The 19,119-nt window shown below is 39.5% G+C and overlaps 1 protein-coding gene across 1 annotated transcript in view; it reads left to right on the forward strand.

Moving 5' to 3' along the window:
- parp8 (poly (ADP-ribose) polymerase family, member 8) overlaps positions 1–18,492 on the forward strand; it is a 377,738-nt gene extending 359,246 nt beyond the window's left edge. The window contains exons 25-26 of the mRNA XM_078396674.1: positions 1,931–2,015; positions 7,324–18,492. Of these exons, the coding sequence (XP_078252800.1) occupies positions 1,931–2,015; positions 7,324–7,426 (188 nt within the window). The 3' untranslated portion in view covers positions 7,427–18,492. The remainder of the gene's footprint in view (positions 1–1,930; positions 2,016–7,323) is intronic.
- Positions 18,493–19,119: the final 627 nt, after the last annotated feature.

The raw sequence follows: 19,119 nt of genomic DNA on the forward strand, positions 1-19,119 counted from the left end.
TGAAGTGTAATAAAGATCTTAATAAATTGTTTATACGCGCCACTGGTTTGTGAATAACTGAGAAAGTGCAATATAACTTTAGAAAACAGGAGGAGGAGGAGGAGGAGGAATCAGCCACTGAGCCCTTCAAGCCTGCCCTACCATTCCATATGGCCATAATTGATCTGTCCCAGGCCTCGTCTCCTCTTTTGTGCCACTTCTTTGTTGTCCACAATTTCAGAACTGTATTGACTTCTTTAAATACCTTTCAACCAGGTTTTTCACTTTTTCTTGGTACCTGTGACAGTAATAGACCAATACCAATGATCTAGCCTTCACCTCCCTCTGGGGTAAAGAAGTCCAAAGATTCGCCATCCTTTGCAAGAAGTTCCTGCAAACTCCAGCTTAAAAGACCACCTCTAATCTTATAACTATAATCCCTTGTTTGAGATGTCCTCACAAGTGGAATCAACATGTCACACACCTTGTCATGTCCCCCCTCTCCCCCCCCCCCCCCCCAAGGATCGAGTATAAGTTCATAAGACATAGGAGCAGAATTAGGCCAATCGGCCTATCTAGCCTCCTCCGCCATTCAATCAATGCTAATGTATCTTTCATCGCCCTTGAGTTTTCTAAACTTCAAAGAATATAGATTTAAGTTTGGGTCACCATTTGGTCCTATTATTGCAAAAGGCCAACCCTCTCATTCCTGAAATTAGTTTAGTAAATCTCTTTTGGACTGCCTCCAATGGCAGCCTATCCTATCTTGATTAAGGGGACCAAAACTGTCCACACAGGACACCAGGTACAGCTTCAACATACTCTCTACAATTATAACAATATTCCCTATTTCTAAACTCTCTTGCTATAAAAGCCAAAATGCCATCTGTCTTCCTAACCACTTGCTGCTCTTGTCCAACAGTTTTGTACGAATGGTACACAAGAATATATAGATGCCTTTATATTTTGCTCATCTGCTATCTTTCTCCATGTAGATACTAATCTCCCCTTACTGAAGTCCATGATCTCGCACTTTCCATCATTAAACTCCCAAGTTTTTTCCTAATCACTCAAGGTTCAAGTAACCACTTTGCAACATACGCTCCTCCTTATTTTGTGTCATCAGCAAACTCAAATTGGTGCTCTGCTTCCACCTCCAGGTCGTTAATATAAATATGTAATAAAGGGCCAATAATTAATCTTTGGGGCACGCCACTAAGAAACATCCGTCCAACCTAAAAGATCACATTTATATTTATCCTTTATCTTTGCTGTGATAACCAATTTTAAATATATGCTCCACACTTCCGCTAATACAATGAACTCTTATCTTGTGAACCTGCCTTTTCGTGTGACATCTTGTCAATTCTTTTCTGAAATAACATCTGGCCCTGGAAATACTGGCAACTGTAAGGTTTTTACACACCATCATGGCAAGTTTCCCATGGAAGGGATGGTAGATTGGGGGAGGGGGTTAGGAATTGATGAAGATGACAGTGCAGAAATTGCAGATCTCTTTATGATAGATTTGCAGAATGTTGGGAGTGGACCAGACAACTGCTCTGCCAAGAATAGTGTGTGGAAACATTTCTTGGTTTAAAAAAAGAAAAATACAATGTTCAGTAATTATATAAAAAACTTGTATTTTGGCAAAGCAAACGGTACCAACCAGTCAGGAAGGGAAATCTTCAGCCATTGAATTGAGAGGCCGGGTAAGAGTGATGGGCAGAAAACTGTTGGTGTGTAAATGTATCACTGGTTTAAATGGCCAATAAATTCAAATTCAGAATTACCCTTGGAAAATGGCTAAGAGCACAGAACCAAGAGGTTGATGGTATTGACACAACTGCTTTCAAGAAATGAGGAAAGATAAAGAAACATTATTAGAGAGAAAATTTTTACAAAAATAACTGACAGATGAAAAAACAATTGTGACTGTTTCTTTTTGTAGTGATTACTTCACCAGATTTGCACAAACACGGAGAAATTTGGGTAGTTCCGCAAACAGATCACGTCTGCACAAGATTCTTCTTTGTGTAAGTGCCATTAGATTTCTGTTCCCTATTCATATGACAAGATTTTTAAAAATGGAATTATCTAACAGATTCCAACAATTGTCTGACGGATTGCAGCTGAATGGTGGAAGCCAAGTTCTCTTCAATGTAAAATCTTAACTGTGATTTCTAAAGTTATATTCTACCTTCAGGATTTTACCTCCATTTTGTATCCAATGTTTTATAATAACAAAGTGTGGATCCAGGAAAGGAACTTACACTTAAACAATGGGTTATTGTGTTTAAGAGTACGATATAAGCATACAAATGTATGAATTAGGATCGCAGAGGGCTATTGCCCTCTCAAGCCTGTGCCACTACTTAAGATAATAGCTAATATGATTATAACCTCAACACTACATTCCCATCTGTGCATGGTATCTTTTCACCCCTTCCTTATCACTTACTTTGCAAATACTCAAAATCACTGGTTTCACTACCCTTTGAGGAAGACAGTTCCAACTCATGACCTTCAAAGAAAATGGTCGCATCTCTTTCTTTAACAGGATATTCATTGTTCTATATACGGTAGCGCAGCGGTAGAGTTGCTGCTTTATAGCGAATGCAGCGCCGGAGACTCAGGTTCGATCCTGACTACGGGTGCTGCACTGTAAGGAGTTTGTACGTTCTCCCCGTGACCTGCGTGGGTTTTCTCCGAGATCTTCGGTTTCCTCCCACACTCCAAAGACGTACAGGTATGTAGGTTAATTGGCTGGGTAAATGTAAAAATTGTCCCTAGTGGGTGTAGGATAGTGTTAATGTATGGGGATCGCTGGGCGGCACGGACTTGGTGGGCCGAAAAGGCCTGTTTCCGGCTGTATATATATGATATGATATATGATATTCTCTGAATAAACATCACCTCCACATCCACCTGATTGGACCTTATAAATTCTTTCATTTTGATCAATTCCTTCTCACTCTTCCAAACTTTAGTAGAATTTTAATACAATCCAAGGTCTTGAATATTTTGACTAAAGCAAAGCATCTGATAAAATACAGCACCGTATACTTAATGTGAATGAAACAAAAGGTACAGGAAAAAGTTTAGAACCATTTGGTTAGTCAATTAATGAGGGTAGAAGGAGAGAGAAAAAAAAGGGACATGATAAAGTTCTATTGATCTATTGTTTAAATCTAATACCAAAAAGAGAATGCTGATATGTCTGCCAAATAAAAGAGTGTTTGTGGAAGGGGGGAGAGGGGAGATGAATAATCTTAGAGTAAAACTCATAGTTGCAGAAAAAGCAATATAAAGCAATAAATTGCTGAATTTGATACTGAGACCAGAAGATTTTGATATGCCCTGACAGAAGATGTGGTCTTACTTCTGAATCTAATATGGGGCCTTGTTAGAACAATGCAGGATGCCACATTTAGATAAGTCTAAGTAGGAATGTCTTGCAAAGTCCTGATCTTCTATTTGGGCAAACTGTGTTATTTAGGACTCAACATCAAATTCGTCAATTTCCAATAACTCACTTTATCTGCTTGTATCCCAACTGATCAGTTCTATTGTAATATCCATAATAGCAACTCAGTGTTTTTGCTGTCTCACTATTTGTCTCACTGTCCCACAGTCACCCTAGTCTGCTGGGTATTTCCAACTTTCTCCTTTTGGTTTCAGGTCTCATCTATAGCTCCAACCTGCATTTCACAGCTTTAACATGTACCTTCATTTATTTCTCTCTCTCCCACTCTCTCTCTCTCTCCCCCCCCCTCTCCAACTCTTCCCCTCTTATTCAGCCCTCAACCTGAAACTATTTTTCTAATGGTGCAGTATTTCCAGTAGTTTACATTTATGGTTAGGTTTATTACTGTCACGTGTACTGAGGTACAGTGAAAAGCTTTGTTGTGCATGCGATCCAAACAGATCAAATATACAAGACATAAAAACAATGAATTCAAACTCAAGTACAATGAAAAGAGCAAAGGGAGAAGATATAGAGGGCAGCGTATAATTCTCAGCATCTTGGTGCATTAGTTCCACACACAAAGTCCAATGTCCAGAATGAGGTAGAGGTGAATCAGACAGTACCTTAACTAATGGAAGAACCGTTCAGAAGCATAAAGACAGAGGGGAAAAATCTGTTCCGTTTTAGATTTTAGTCCCTCAAGTTCTGTTGTCCAAAAGATACAATTGAGTATTTTGAGCTGGGATTTAAGACAGTCATCCAGTCCATTTTCCTTAGTTGATCACTTAAACAATGAACAGAGGCTTGAATTTGCTTGTCCTTATAATCATTATTTGTTATGATTGTCTCATTTGACATGATTGCATTATTCTTTGTTTATGAACAATTTATTCCCAACAAAATTACCACAGCCTGGAATTAAAATAAAACAGTGCAAAAAATTTTTTAATTTGCAATTCACTGTTCTTATTAGTCTTTGGAATTAAAAAATCAATTGTTTTACAGAGTTAAAAGCAATGTTGCTTCATTTGGGGGGGTTTTGTATCACTCCAGAAATGTAATCAGGCATTTCAAGGTCAAAGTTACCAATAGACAATAGACAATGGGTGCAGGAGTCGGCCATTTGGCCCTTCGAGCCAGCACTGCTATTCAATGTGATCATGGCTGATCAGCCACAATCAGTACCCCGTTCCCGCCCTCTCCCCATACCCCCTGACTCCACTATCATTAAGAGCTCTATCTAACTCTCTCTTGAAAGCATCCAGAGAATTGGCCTCCACTGCTTTCTGAGGCAGAGAATTCCACAGATTTACAACTCTGAGTGAAAACGTTTTTCCTCATCTCTGTTCTAAATGGCCTACCCCTTATTCTTAAACTGTGGCCCCTGGTTCTGGACTACCCTAACATTGGGAACATGTTTCCTACATCTAGCGTATCCAATCCCTTAATAATCTTATATGTTTCAATAAAATCCCCTCTCAGACTTCTAAATTCCAGTGTATACAAGCCCTGTCGCTCCAGTCTTTCAACATACCACAGTCTCGCCATTCCGGGAATTAACCTAGTGAACCTACACTGCACTCCCTCAATAGCAAGAATGTCCTTGCAACTTTAACATCCTTTCTGCATGGTATACATGGGGGAATGTCTTCATTTCTCATGTAACATTTTGGAACAACGCTGGGAACTTGGGTTACATTGTCATGGGGAGACCTATCATTGGGCATTCCTGAGACACCATGAACCTCTAAGTGCAATGCTGGACTAGATGACCTGTTAGAGATGTAAATTACTTGTATTCATCCACCCTTCAACTCCCTCCACCCTTTCCTCCCCAGCCCCATTACCCATTACATCACCCTACCTTCAGACTTTAGAAATACAACATGCAAAAAGGCCCTTCTGCTCACCGTATCCACTCCAAACAGCAATCATCCCATATACTAGTTCTATCCTACATACTAGGGACAATTTATAATTTACAGAAGCCAATTAACTAAAAAAACCTGTATGTCTTTCATAGACTCATTCATTGAGTCATAGATACAGTGTGGAAACAGGCCCTTCAGCCCAACTCTCCCACACCGCCAACAATGTCCCAGCTAGACTAGTCTCACTTGCCTGCGCTTGGTCCGTATCCCTCCAAACCTGTCCTATCCGTGTCCCTGTCTAACTGTTACTTAAACAATGGGATAGTCCCAGCCTCAACTACCTCCTCTGGCAGCTTGATCCATACACCCACCACCCTTTGTGTGCAAAATGTACCCCTCGGATTCTTTTTAAATCTTTTACCCTTCACCTTGAACCTATTTCCTCTGGTCCTCGATTCCCCTACTCTGGGCAAAAGACTGTGCATCTACCCGATCTAATCCACTCATGATTTTGTACAACTCTATAAGATCTCCCCTCATCCTCCTGCGCTCCATGGAAAAGAGACCTTGCCTTCTCAACCTCTCCCTATAGTTCACACCTTCTAGTCCTGGCAACATCCTTGTAAATCTTTTCTGAACCCTTTCAAGCTTGACAATATCTTTCCTATAACATGGTGCCCAGAACTGAACATAATATTCTAAATGCGGTCTCACCAACGTCTTATGCAACTGCAACATGACCCCCCAACTTCTATACTCAATACTCTGATGAAGGCCAAAGTGCCAAAAGTCTTTTTGACCACCTTATCTACCTGCGACTGAACATTCAAGGAAACATGCACCTGTACTCCTAGATCCCTCTGCTCTACAACACTACCCAGAGGCCTACCATTTACTGTATAGGTCCTGCCTTTGTTCGACGTCCCAAGATGCAACACCTCACACATTTCTGTATTAAATTCCATCAACCGTTCCTCCGCCCACCTGGCCATTCGATCTAGATCCTGCTGCAATCTTTCATAACCATCTTCACTATCTGCAAAACCACTAACTTTTGTGTCATCAGCAAACTTGCTAATCTTACCCTGCAGGTTCTCATCCAAATCATTGATGTAGATGACAAACAGTAACGAGTCCAACATCAAACCCTGAGGCACACCACTAATTACAGTCCTCCAGTCCGAGAAGCAGCCTTCCACCATCACCTTCTGCTTCCTTCCATGGAGCCAATTTGCTATCCATTCAGCTATCTCTCCTTGGATCCCATGCAATCTAACCTTCCAGAGCAGCCTACCATGCGGCACCTTGTCGAGCACCTTACTGAAGTCCATGTACACAACATCTACAGTTCTACCCTCATCAACCTTTTTGGTCATGTCTTGAAAAAAGTCAATCAGATTTGTGAGACACAACATTCCACATACAAAACCATGCTGACTATCCTTATTCAGCCCCTGCCATCCAAATGCCTGTATAACCTATCCCTCAGAATACTCTCCAGTAACTTACCAACTACAGATGTTAAGCTCACCGGCCTATAGTTCCCAGCATTTTCCCTGCAGCCCTTCTTGAAGAGAGGCACTACATTTGCCACCAGTCTTCCGGCACCTCTCCTTAAGAATGACTCATAAATTTCAACCAGGGCTCCCGTAATTTCCACTCTAGTTTCCCGCAATGTCCTCGGATATATCCGACCAGGTCCTGGCTTGAAACACGACAGTACCTTCAATACTTCTTTGACGGTAACCCTGACTGCTCTCAAGACACTTCCAGTGTCCTTGGAGTGTGGGAGGAAACCGGAGCACCCGGAGAAAACCCAAGCATACCTGCCGAAGCAACTTCCCTCTTAATCTGCAGCCTCAACCCATTTTTCCAACCCCTGTAACATCCTCACGTATGTTGGCCCAATTGGGAAATGTGTGTTTCTAATGGTAATTATTCATATAAATATAACTGCTGAGTACCCATCCTCCATAAGGAACACTGATTTGTTGTTTATTTCAGATATGAAGATGGCCAAGTGGGTGATATCAGTACAAATACACAGGATGCCAGCATTCATAAAGAAATTCTTCGGGTCATTGGAAACCAGACAGCTACAGGTTAAACGAATCACACATCATCACTGACTGGATCAGAATGCCTTTTCTGGCTTTTAAGCTGCAGTGCAGTTATGAACTAAAATATTAACCACCTAATTTCAAATGCACACAATGTTAAGATTTAAATAACGCACTTTAATTTCAAGATTTCTTATTTGAACCTTGCATATTGGTAATGCCAAGTCCGAAGTATTGTCAGACATCAAGTTGGCATTATTGCAGTAGGTTTTCCTGGAAAAGTTGTACAGTATTATGTATTGGCCCTGATTTTTATTCGGCTTTGGCAATGGTGGAAGATTGCGTGTGCGATTGTGCGTTGCGACTGGGTTATACTCAGTGCTGATTAGTTAAGCTGTGAATCTTGGCAAAGTGTAGAACTGTGTAGAATCTGCAATGCGTGATACATATGGGATTGTGCCCCATAGTGTCTCAAGATGCCATGTAGGAATTCTGAGCAGGAAAGCTCTGCCTCAGGCATCAGTTGAATCAAGGGGCTGTTTCCTTCCAGGTTTATCAATTGTTTCTCTTTACTCAAAAAATACCGCAGAGTTTTAGGAATGTTGATATAATCCTGTCCCATTAAGAACAGGAATTGTTTTTAAAGAACAAGTCAGATTGTCCTACACCAGCCAAACCATCATTTTATTTATGTTTTGAAAAAGATCATTGTGAAGACAAAAATAAATATTAAAAAAAATACTGCCTGGGGTGCTTTGATTGCAGGCCTTAGTGAAGAACCCAAACCCCTTATCCTTCCAATGCGCCATGATAATGCCAACTTTTTATATAACAAAGAGCCTTTTTTTTAAAACTCTTGGTGGTGATGGATATTGGTGCTGGCAGCCACTACAAATTCCTTTTAGACCAGAATAAAAATAATATGATATCAGAGCCTTGAAAAATGGTACATTGAAATGTACATTTTTTAAAATAGAGGTGTAGTGCAGGATTTTAGCATATTGAGACAATAAAGGGCAGTCATTTTGATATTTGGACTGGTCCTAAAATAGAATACCATTCTTTTCTATAAAAAGGGCACATTTACGTTTAAAATTAGGATTGGTCTTCAATGTTATGATTAAAATAAGTAATTCACTCTACGACTGAGCATTGGACCTGGTTGATTTTTTTTCTTTACAGACAGCATCTAATTTCTGGATAGAATTTATCCATTCAAGAAAACTGTTACACTTAAACCTTTTAATTCTGTCCAATTTCAACTCTCTACTAATAAGATTTTTATGGGAAGGGTTGCTAGATATTGATATCTTATTTTAAAGAAAGGTTTTTAAAAATGTTAATCCAATATTATATAGTCTTTGCATAAAGCAATTGGAAGTGACCACATGAAATTAAACTGATAGTGTCATCTTTACAAAATACGTCTATTTATTGGCAAATTTAAAGTTGCAATTAATGTTAGTAATATTGTTTTTTTGTTCATTTACAGCACAATCCTCTCTACACAGTTAGAATAATTCTATTCTCAAATTCATTTCAACCTTTTGAAATAGCTTAAAAAGTTTTTGTTTTTTTTAGTCACTTGGTGAATTGTGAGGGAGTGGGTCCACTTTGGAGAAAGTCATACAGACTATGTATGTAACAAATGTGCAGATTAGGAAGCAGTAGCCCAAACATAGCATTGCAATATCTGTACTCTTTATAAAGCTCTTGAAAGTTACAGACTTAATCTAGATTCAAGCACAAAACACTTTACAATGCCTATTCCACTCTTCTGTATCAGATATAATTAAAATTAGCATTCAATTTGAAACTCTTTAATTGCAAAGAGTTTAGAATTGCAACTCTTCAGAAAGGTCAACCTGATTCATTCTTTGCCCTCTCACATTATGTTGGTGGTACTGATTTCAGCTTAAATAGTAATAAAAATTAAAATATCAGGTATGAAAAAAGTTTACAGATCAAACTTTCTTTGGACTTGTTTGAAATATAGAAATCACATCTTTTGAACATACTATACATCAATATTGTACACTATCATAATATTTCTTATGTATAAGTTAAAATAATCATTTTGGTAACACATTTCAGTGTTGAAAGATGCAGATTGTAAGCACGTTTGTAACAAGGTGTGCAATGTGAACTAATTCAAAATAAGTACCAAGATTTTCAACATATTTTTAATTTATATTTACTTGACAAATTTGTGACGGTTTGACGAAACTTCCCATTTTTGCCTTTTGATGTGACACCTCACCAGTTCATTGTTATGAAGTATAGTTTATACTGTCCTTTTAAGTTACATTTCTGTTCTGCATTTTAGCGCACATTGCTTCTTTCACCAAAGCACTTGTTCATACTTTCCTCAGCTTATTTTTACTGTAATATCAAATCACAACAGGTTCTCAGTCAGGATTTGAGGATTACTATTAAAGTAACCAACATTGTATTTTTACATTTATTCATGCAAATAACCCAAGGACACACAGGTTTATATTGAAAAGGTTGAGTATTGCATTTTACTATTTGTAATTTACATTATTTGGAATAAACTCCAATTCTGGAGCAAAATCAATTCGAGATCAAATGGAAATGAAAATTAGGGAGGGGGTACAATAGGAGCTTAATTGTTTTGTGGTACAATGACAACAGCCCTCCATCCTGTCATCAAAATGAACCATAATCTTTTCCTTGTGTCTTAATCAGTATTTATTCCTTCTACCCCCAAATTATGACAAAATATTGGTTTTAATATGGAGTAGCACGAGCGGAATATGTGTATTTTCATTTCATGGAGCATCATTCTTTTGACTCGGATATCTGTTTTGTACCTTCACGGTAATAATAAATTGGTCACGTTTATTTGGAAGTATATATTTTTAACCATTGAAATAAATGGTCAAGATGTTTGTCCTGATTGATGTAAATCACAATTGTCACCAGGCCATGTTTGATACTTGAGCCATTCAAAATAAGGCACGTAGGATATGTTTACCTGCTCTAATATTTCTAATAACATTGCCCAGTATAGCAGCAGAGCCCATATTGACACACTAAGATGTCTTTCTTTATGATTGTAAAAGAGCTTTAAGTTATGAGCACCACATTTGTGAAGGGGTAATGGTGGTCTTTTGCAAGCTAAGCACAAACTGATGCATTGGCAATGGTTGATTGCATAAATTATTAAAGAGATGTCTTTTGAGATGGGTTTTTGGAATGTGTTATGCAATTTAGGTTCACTGTAAGAATAATTTTAATAATACTTGCTATTTTGTAAGCCCAGCAGATGAGCACATTCTCTTGGAATGCTCTATTATTGGAGGTGCCATCAATCAGACGAAGTTTAAAATGAAGGCTTCATCTGCCAGTCCTTTACATGCAAATAGATGCAAAACATTTGATATTATAAGAAAAGTCATAATTCCTCCCAGCACGGGAGAAAGCAGTCATTCCTCTAAAACACTATCAAAGCACATTGAGTCTAATAATGCTGGGTGTGATGTGCAGTATCAATCAGAACCACCAACATTAGTCATTCAAACTGAACTAAGTCCCAAGGCTTTTGTGCACATACTTTGGAATGCAGAAATCTGGGTGCGACTGACATAGAGATGGTGAAACCAGTCAATCAGCCTGCTTCATTACTGGACTCTCCAGGGAGCATAATGGTAGGGTCCATAGACCTGGCAGTGGCTCAGAAACCCCACTGATTTCATTGGGGTTTGCAGAGATGTTAAACAGGAAGGATTTTAAAAAAATACTTAAAATACTTGTCCTTGGATAGGTTGCCAACCTTGCTTATATTATTTTGGTTGAATTTTAAAAGAATTATATGGTAGTGAAACATTTGAAATATATTGAAGATATAATAAGCCCATATAAATGCATTAAGATTTTAGAAAACTGCCTCATCACAGAATCACGGAGCACAGAAGCAGGGCCCGCAGCCCACCATATCCATGCCAACCATGAAGAACCCGTCTACACAAATCCCATTTTTCCCCTCACATCTACCTGAACTCTTCCCTTTCCCCCTCACCAGACCTATACTACACTAAGAGCAATTTGCAGGGCCAATCTACATGCTTGCAGGATGGGGGAGGATACTGGAGCACCTAAGGGAAACAGCAACGAATACATGCAGACTCCACATAGAGAACATCCATGTTCAGGAACAAAACTGGGTCTCTAATCACGACCTGTAAGAAGGAACTGCAGATGCTGATTCATACTGAAGATGGACGCAAAATGCTGGAGTTACTCCTGCATTATGTATGTATCTTCGGTCTCTAACCACAATGCCAACCATATTGACAACTCTCAATGCATTTCATGTCATGATCTTTTTCTTAAACGTGAGCCTGCCTCAATCTTAGAAGTAGATAACTGATTGTAAAATCCTCATGTTTTGCTGGGTACCAAGCAAGTAACTTACAAATAATTTTAGGCTTTAGGTGATGATTTTGTGAAACGTGAAAAGAGCATCCATTAAAATGGATCAATAAAAGTCTCCGCACAGATTTGGCCAAGTAAACCTTTATCTTAATGGGTGAAAATAGTCCTTTGTACCCTCTATTGCATTTTTTTCCACCCAATAAGACCCATGCAAGCAGTAATTTTCCAGACAAGCTCCCTGATGAACTCTCGAGTGTGGTTGTGCACAATATTCCTACACGTTGTAATTGAAAATGCACGCAAAACCTATTGGGATTTCTGTGATTCGCGCTTTACATATTACATGACGGGGCTTTGTTCCTCATCAGGAGCACAGAGTCAAAAGTAACATGTAATGTTCCCCATGGATGGCGAGTTCACAAACACATTATGCGAGAAGTCACAGGAAGTTAGGATTCCCTGTTCCATTGCACATGCCTCCAGGCATAATGCATTTCAAAGGTCTGCATTTGCTTGGGCCAACGCCATTGTGTCCAAAATCAAGGGTAGGATGGTTGTAAGGAAAACCTTTTTTCTTGCCCCATTTTATTCTTCCACAGCTATTTTGACATTCACAAGTTTGTTGAGCCTCTGGCAGAAAGCTCAGAATCGATACAATTCCCTATTTTCCATGAAAAATCTGTTTGAGACCAGATTTGCATCTGCTCCAATCTAAGTCACGCAAGTCACAGAATTTGTAATTTGGTGGGAGAAACTCCAAGGCTGTCTTGGGTTGTCTGAACTACAGTTAATGAAGCACCTCAGCTGCTAGTGTTTCCACACCGAGGGACATCTTTGGTGCAGGGAGGGTGGGTTAATGCCTGAATACATTGGCCTGTGGTATTTTGCCTCAAATTGCAAATAGATTTTTTTGCCGCTATTTTGTTTCTTAGAGCCACTTTTAAAGACCAATTGTTGTGTTTTGAAATATTGCTGGGAAATCTTAGACATTCCTTCCCATCCAGACAACAGACTGCATTGGTTTGCTTATTTTTCTGGGTGCCCAAGATTCTATCCCATGTGCACAGCTGTACTTCTGCCACAGTCATGATCTGTAGACTGAACGGCAAAATGCTTACTGGAGCGTGTACCCTCTGTGCATGAAATAGTAGCCACTGGTAGATGGGAGAAAATGTTCCATCCAAATAAACAGATGTGCCCGGAAAGATTGCTTTCATATCCATGTTTTGTTCATTTCACTTGTCCTCTACACTGCATGGACAATCTGATAACTGTAATTGCAATGTAAGTGTTTAAGGATATATATTTGGCCTACAAGCAGTGTTCCATTACGGAACTCACTACCCCAAACCGTTAGAGACTCCTCCACACTCACCACATTCAAAACATCACTGAAGTCTCACCTGTTCAGTACTGCCTTCAACCACTGAAGGTCACCTCACCTTCTGTCTCCTTTCTCTGTTCGTTTACTTATTTACTTATTTATCTATTTATGCATTTCCCTATGTTCTCTAAATCCCTGTAAAGCGTCTTTGAGTATATGAAAAGCGCTATATAAATGTAATGCATTATTATTATTATTATTATTATTATTATTATTATAAGTATATATATTTATGGTATAGTTGCTAAGAAAATATATTTTTTCAAAACCAATTGAATTTAATGATGTACAATGTCAAATTGTTTTATCACTAAAGTTATAATTCTAATTAAACATAGAAACATAGAAAATAGGTGCAGGAGAAGGCCATTTGGCCCTTCGAGCTAGCACCGCCATTCATTGTGATCATGGCTGATCATCCATAATCAGTAACCTGTGCCTGCCTTCTCCCCACATCCCTTGATTCCACTAGGCCCTAGACCTCTATCTAACTCTCTTTTAAATTCATCCAGTGAATTGGCCTCCATTGCCTTCTGTGGCAGAGAACTCCACAAATTCACAACTCTCTGGGCGAAAAAGTTTCTTCTCACCTCAGTTTTAAATGGCCTCCCCTTTATTCTTAGACTGTGTCCCCTGGTTCTAGACTCCCCCAACATTGGGAACATTTTTCCTGCATCTAGCTTGTCTAGTCCTTTTATAATTTTATACATCTCTATAAGATCCCCTCTCATCCTTCTAAACTCCAGTGAATACAAGCCTAGTCTTTCCAATCTTTCCTCATATGACAGTCCCACCATCCCAGGGATTAACCTCGTGAACCCACGCTGCCTCAAGAGCAAGGACGTCCTTCCTCAAATTAGGAGACCAAAACTGCACACAATACTCCAGATATGGTCTCACCAGGGCCCAATACAACTGCAGAAGAACTTCTTTGCTCCTGTACTCAAATCCTCTCGTTATGGAGGCCAACATGCCATTAGCTTTCTTCACAGTCTGCTCGCTTACTTTCAATGACTGGTGTACAAGGACACCAATGTCTCGTTGCAGTTCCCCTTTACCTAATCTGACACCATTGAGATAATAATCTGCCTCCTTATTTTTGCCGCCAAAGTGGATACCCTCACATTTATCTACATTATACTGCATCTGCCATGCATCTGCCCACTCACTCAACCTGTCCAGGTCACCCTGCAACCTCCTAATATCATCTCTGCAGTTCATGCTGCCACCCAGCTTTGTGTCAACTGCAAACTTGCTATTGTTACTTCTAATTCCATCATCCAAATCATTAATATATATTGTAAATAGTTGCGGCCCCAGCACCGAGCCTTGCGGCACTCCACCCTCCACTGCCTGCCATTCCGAAAAGGATCTGTTTATTCCCACTCTTTGCTTCCTGTCTGCCAATCAATTTTCTATCCATGTCAACACCCTACCCCCAATACCATGTGCTCTAATTTTGCTCACCAACCTCTCGTGTGGTACCTTATCAAAGGCTTTCTGAAAGTCTAGATACACTACATCCACTGGCTCTCCTTCATCCATTTTACTTGTCACATCCTCAAAAAATTTCAGGAGATTAGTCAAGCAGGATTTCCCCTTCATAAATCCATGCTGACTTGAACCAATCCTCTTACCGCTATCCAAATGCGCCGTTATTATCTCTTTAATAATTGACTCCAGCATCTTCACCACCACCGATTTCAGGCTAACAGGTCTATAATTCCCCATTTCCTCTCTCGCTCCTTTCTTGAAAAGTGGAATAACATTAGCTACCCTCCAATCCACAGGAACTGATCCTGAATCTGTTGAACATTGGAGAATGATCACCAGTGCGTCCACAATTTCTTGAGTCACCTCCTTGAGTACCCTGGGATGCAGGCCATCAGGCCCTGGGGATTTATCAGCCCTCAGTCTACCCAATATTATTTCTCGCCTAATGCAAATTTCTTTCAGTTCCTCTGTCTCCTTTGATCCTCTGTCCACTAGTACATCTGGGAGATTGTCTGTGTCTTTGTTAGTGAAGACAGATCCGAAGTACCTGTTCAACTCTTCCATCATTTCCTTGTTACCCATAATAATTTCACCTGTTTCTGCCCTCAAGGGACCCACTTTGTGTTTACTAATCTTTTTCTCTGAACATACCTAAAGGAGCTTTTACTGTCCTTCTTTATATTCTTGGCCAGCTTCGTTTCGTACCTCATCTTTTCAGCCCGTATTGCCCTTTTTGCTATCTCCTGTTGTCCTTTGGAAGGTGCCCACTCCTCTGGCTTCCTGCTACTTACAAACTCCCTTTCTTAGGGTCCAAAACCAACCTGATTTTCCCAGTCTACCTGCATATTGAAATTTCCCATAACAACAGTGGCATTACCTTTGTTAGATGTCAATTTTAACTCCTGCTGCAACTTACACCCTATATCCAGGCTGCTGTTTGGGGGTCTGTAGATAACTCCCATTAGTGTCTTCTTACCTTTACAATTCCTCAACTCTATCCACAGTGACTCTACATTGTCAGTCCCAATGTCACCCCTCGAAGGGTCTGAATTCCATCCCTCACCAACAAAGTTACCCCACCTCCTCTGCCCACCTGCCTGTCCTTTCTATTGAACGTATAACCCTGAATATTCAGTTCCCAGTCCTTCTACAGCCACGTCTCTGTAATCCTCACAATGTCATACCTACCAATCTCTAACTGAGCCTCAAGCTCATCCACTTTTCTTCTTATACTTTGCTCATTCATATATAGTACTTTTAATCCTTTGCTCATCTCAGCCTCCACATCGACTCCTATTACACTTGGCCATTCTCTTCTATTGCTTCGTGAGCTTTCTCTCCCGTTAATTCTGGGGTGTTTTTAAATTATTCCTATACTCTCTTTCCCTTTAACTCCATCCTTGTCTATCCCATTTGAACCCCCCCCCCCCCCACTATTTAGTTTAAAACCACCCGTGTAGCAGTGGCAAATCTGCCTGCAGAATGTGGGTCCCCCGCGTGTGGAGGTGCAACCCGTCCCTTTTGTACAATCCACCCTTACCTCAAAACAGATCCCAGTGGTCTAAGAATCTAAATCCCTGCCCCCTGCACCAGCTCCTCAGCCACACATTGAATCAGTTGACTGTTCTATCGTACCTGTTTTAGCTCCCTTTGGTCTGCTTTCCCTCTGGTATTATGGAATGGTGTTAAGGGTGTGTTGTTCAAATGAATAGTGTGTTCAAAGAATTTACCTTGCATCTGCTAATAATCAGGGCTGACTTTCAGTCTCAGCTTTACTGCAATTTGGTAATTTAATTCTTTATAAAATGGTGAAAGGCTGCTGTTACAAAATAGGGACTGTGGGCCCACTTCCACTATTTGCATATCAGTCTGTTGCTTTAAATAGTTTGTAATTAAATCAAAATCATTTAGGGGGGTGTAAACTGTTTTTGGCAGAAGCGCAAAATAAATGATAACAAATTGGTGGCCAGTTGTAAACCATGCGCTATTTTCTTTTCCATTGTGGAGTCAGGAAGGACATTAAATTCTGCTGAACTGTTCACAAGGTCATAAGTGATAGGAGCAGGATTAGGCCACTCGGCCCATCAAGCCTACCTACTCTGCCATTCAATCATGGCTGATCTATTTCTCCCTCCTAACCCCATTCTCCTGCCTTCTCCCCATAACCCCTGACACTCTTACCAACTGTTACCACACAGTTCTGCATAATTGCCAAACTAGAGTTTTATCCCCTATTATTTAAGCCTTGATCTAACTGAATGGTGGTACTGGTTCAAATGACCGAAAGGCCGAATACTGTTTTGGTCATTAAATGAGCCATACTCACTCATGATGTTCAAAACAATCCAATATTTTACTTACCAATTAATTATTCAGTGGATGTAGCATGTGCTCAGGAGCATACTACAGTTGCATATAAAAAATCAGACTGGAAGCTGCCATGCTATTAATAATATAAAGGATAGGTGTTTGTAAAAAAGAGCAAGGGAAGGACCTGAATATTGTGTACTAAGTTTGGGTTTATTTGCATTTGAAGTTAAAATAATTCCCACATTGACAATGCCATACGAAAGGACACAACTAATTTCAAGTGATCTAAATGAAAAATCAATCAGAAAAACCACCAGAGAATCTTGCAAACATTTTGAATATTAACTATCTTGCCCTTTTAATTGCAGGGAATGGACATTGTGGTAATTAATTCACGTCCGACAGCTAAACCTGCTTAGAAAATTATTCTGACTAAGAACACAACCTTGTTTTATTTTTGTCAATTCTTTTAACATTTTTGATATTTTAACTGTAAGATGTTTGTACAAGGTTTTGAAATGAACCAATGGTGGTTATCAACCATAAAAGAGGGGCATGTTGAACTTTAAGCCCCTTTATTAAAAGGTTAAAGATATACATGAAACAGGAACGCATCTTTCTGTCATTTAGATTCCTATCAACTATCATCTTTAGAGATGAAATAGGCCTTTGGTAGACACATAAATTGAGTGACCAGTAATTGGCAGCTCATTTATACCATATAAAAATAGAAAAATGCCGAAAATATCCATCACTTCAGGCAGGATCTGTGAAGCAGGAAACTGGATTAGCAATATTTCAGAAACATCTGCTGAAAATGCATTACACAAAACAGTTAACTGGTTATCCTTCCACAAATGCTGCCTCATTAGCCATGTATTTCCAAAAGTTTACGTTTTATTTCAGATTTCCGGGCCCACTTCCATTCGTTTGCGTTTTTGTAAAATAGTAGTTGATTTGCCTTCACCCACTGTGCACCACTACCAAAGACCAGTTTCACTCCCCCTTTTCCTCTCTCATGATTTCAGCTCACTTGTTAATTGACCGGCATTCAACCAGAACAGACACAAATAGTGACATTGCTGTATGAGACAATTAGTCGAGCTGTAAAACAAGACTGCTGAACCACAGCAGTTTTTTTAAGCTGCCACCATTGACCTTTTTCATCACCACTTTATTCTCAACACAGTTATTTTGTCCTTTTCATGCTTTTATTTAAAATTTGATGCAAAATTGTCATCACACAAAAATGTTGAGCAGCTGTCAAAAGCAGATGTAATTGTAATTCAGTACCTTAGCTTTCAGTGCCTTAGAAATATAAGATACTGTCAACAATGACATCAATGTACATGATGTAAATATCGCCAAAAAATACAGAGGCCAAATATTTTCTGTACTTGGTTCACATTGCTTTTAATTAGAATTGTAGCTCCTTTTGCTGTCTGAATTTCCTCAATTTGGAATTTTGTTTGCTGTTTGATCAGTACATGAACTGTTTTGATCAATCATTGATGTAAATGCTTCATTAAAAAGGTAATCAATTCTTTCTGGTGCGTTTCCTTTGTCAGTAGAATTGTGGAACTGTGATTCGGGGTGAAGTTCGATACATTAAATAAATGAGCTGTGTCAGTTGAGATTATATATTTATAACTATAACATATGTGCAGAAAACCATACTTTAGTTTTGCAATAAAAATTATATCACTCTAAAATGTTGCAGAATTAAAATTTAGATAAATCAAAAGTCAAAAGAAATTTCTCATCGATATTTTTTAAATGTGTCCTTAAAACTTAGAAGGGTGCCAACCAATGTCCTGCAAGAAGTGTAGGAAAATAACTGCAGATGCTGGTACAAATTGAAGGTGTCACAAAATGCTGGAGTAACTCAGCAGGTCAGGCAGCATCTCAGGCGAGAAGGAATGGGTGACGTTTCGGGTCGAGACCCTTCTTCAGACTGATGTCAGGGGGACGATGACAAAGGAAGGATATAGGTGGAGACAGGAAGATAGAGGGAGAACTGGGAAGGAGGAGGGGAAGGGAGGGACAGAGGAGCTATCTAAAGTTGGAAAAGTCAATGTTCATACCGCTGGGCTGCAAGCTGCCAAGCAAAATATGAGGTGCTGTTCCTCCAATTTCCGGTGGGCCTCACTATGG

The sequence above is a fragment of the Rhinoraja longicauda genome, chromosome 1 (genome assembly GCF_053455715.1).
Source record: "Rhinoraja longicauda isolate Sanriku21f chromosome 1, sRhiLon1.1, whole genome shotgun sequence".
In the NCBI taxonomy this organism is placed as follows: domain Eukaryota; kingdom Metazoa; phylum Chordata; class Chondrichthyes; order Rajiformes; family Arhynchobatidae; genus Rhinoraja; species Rhinoraja longicauda.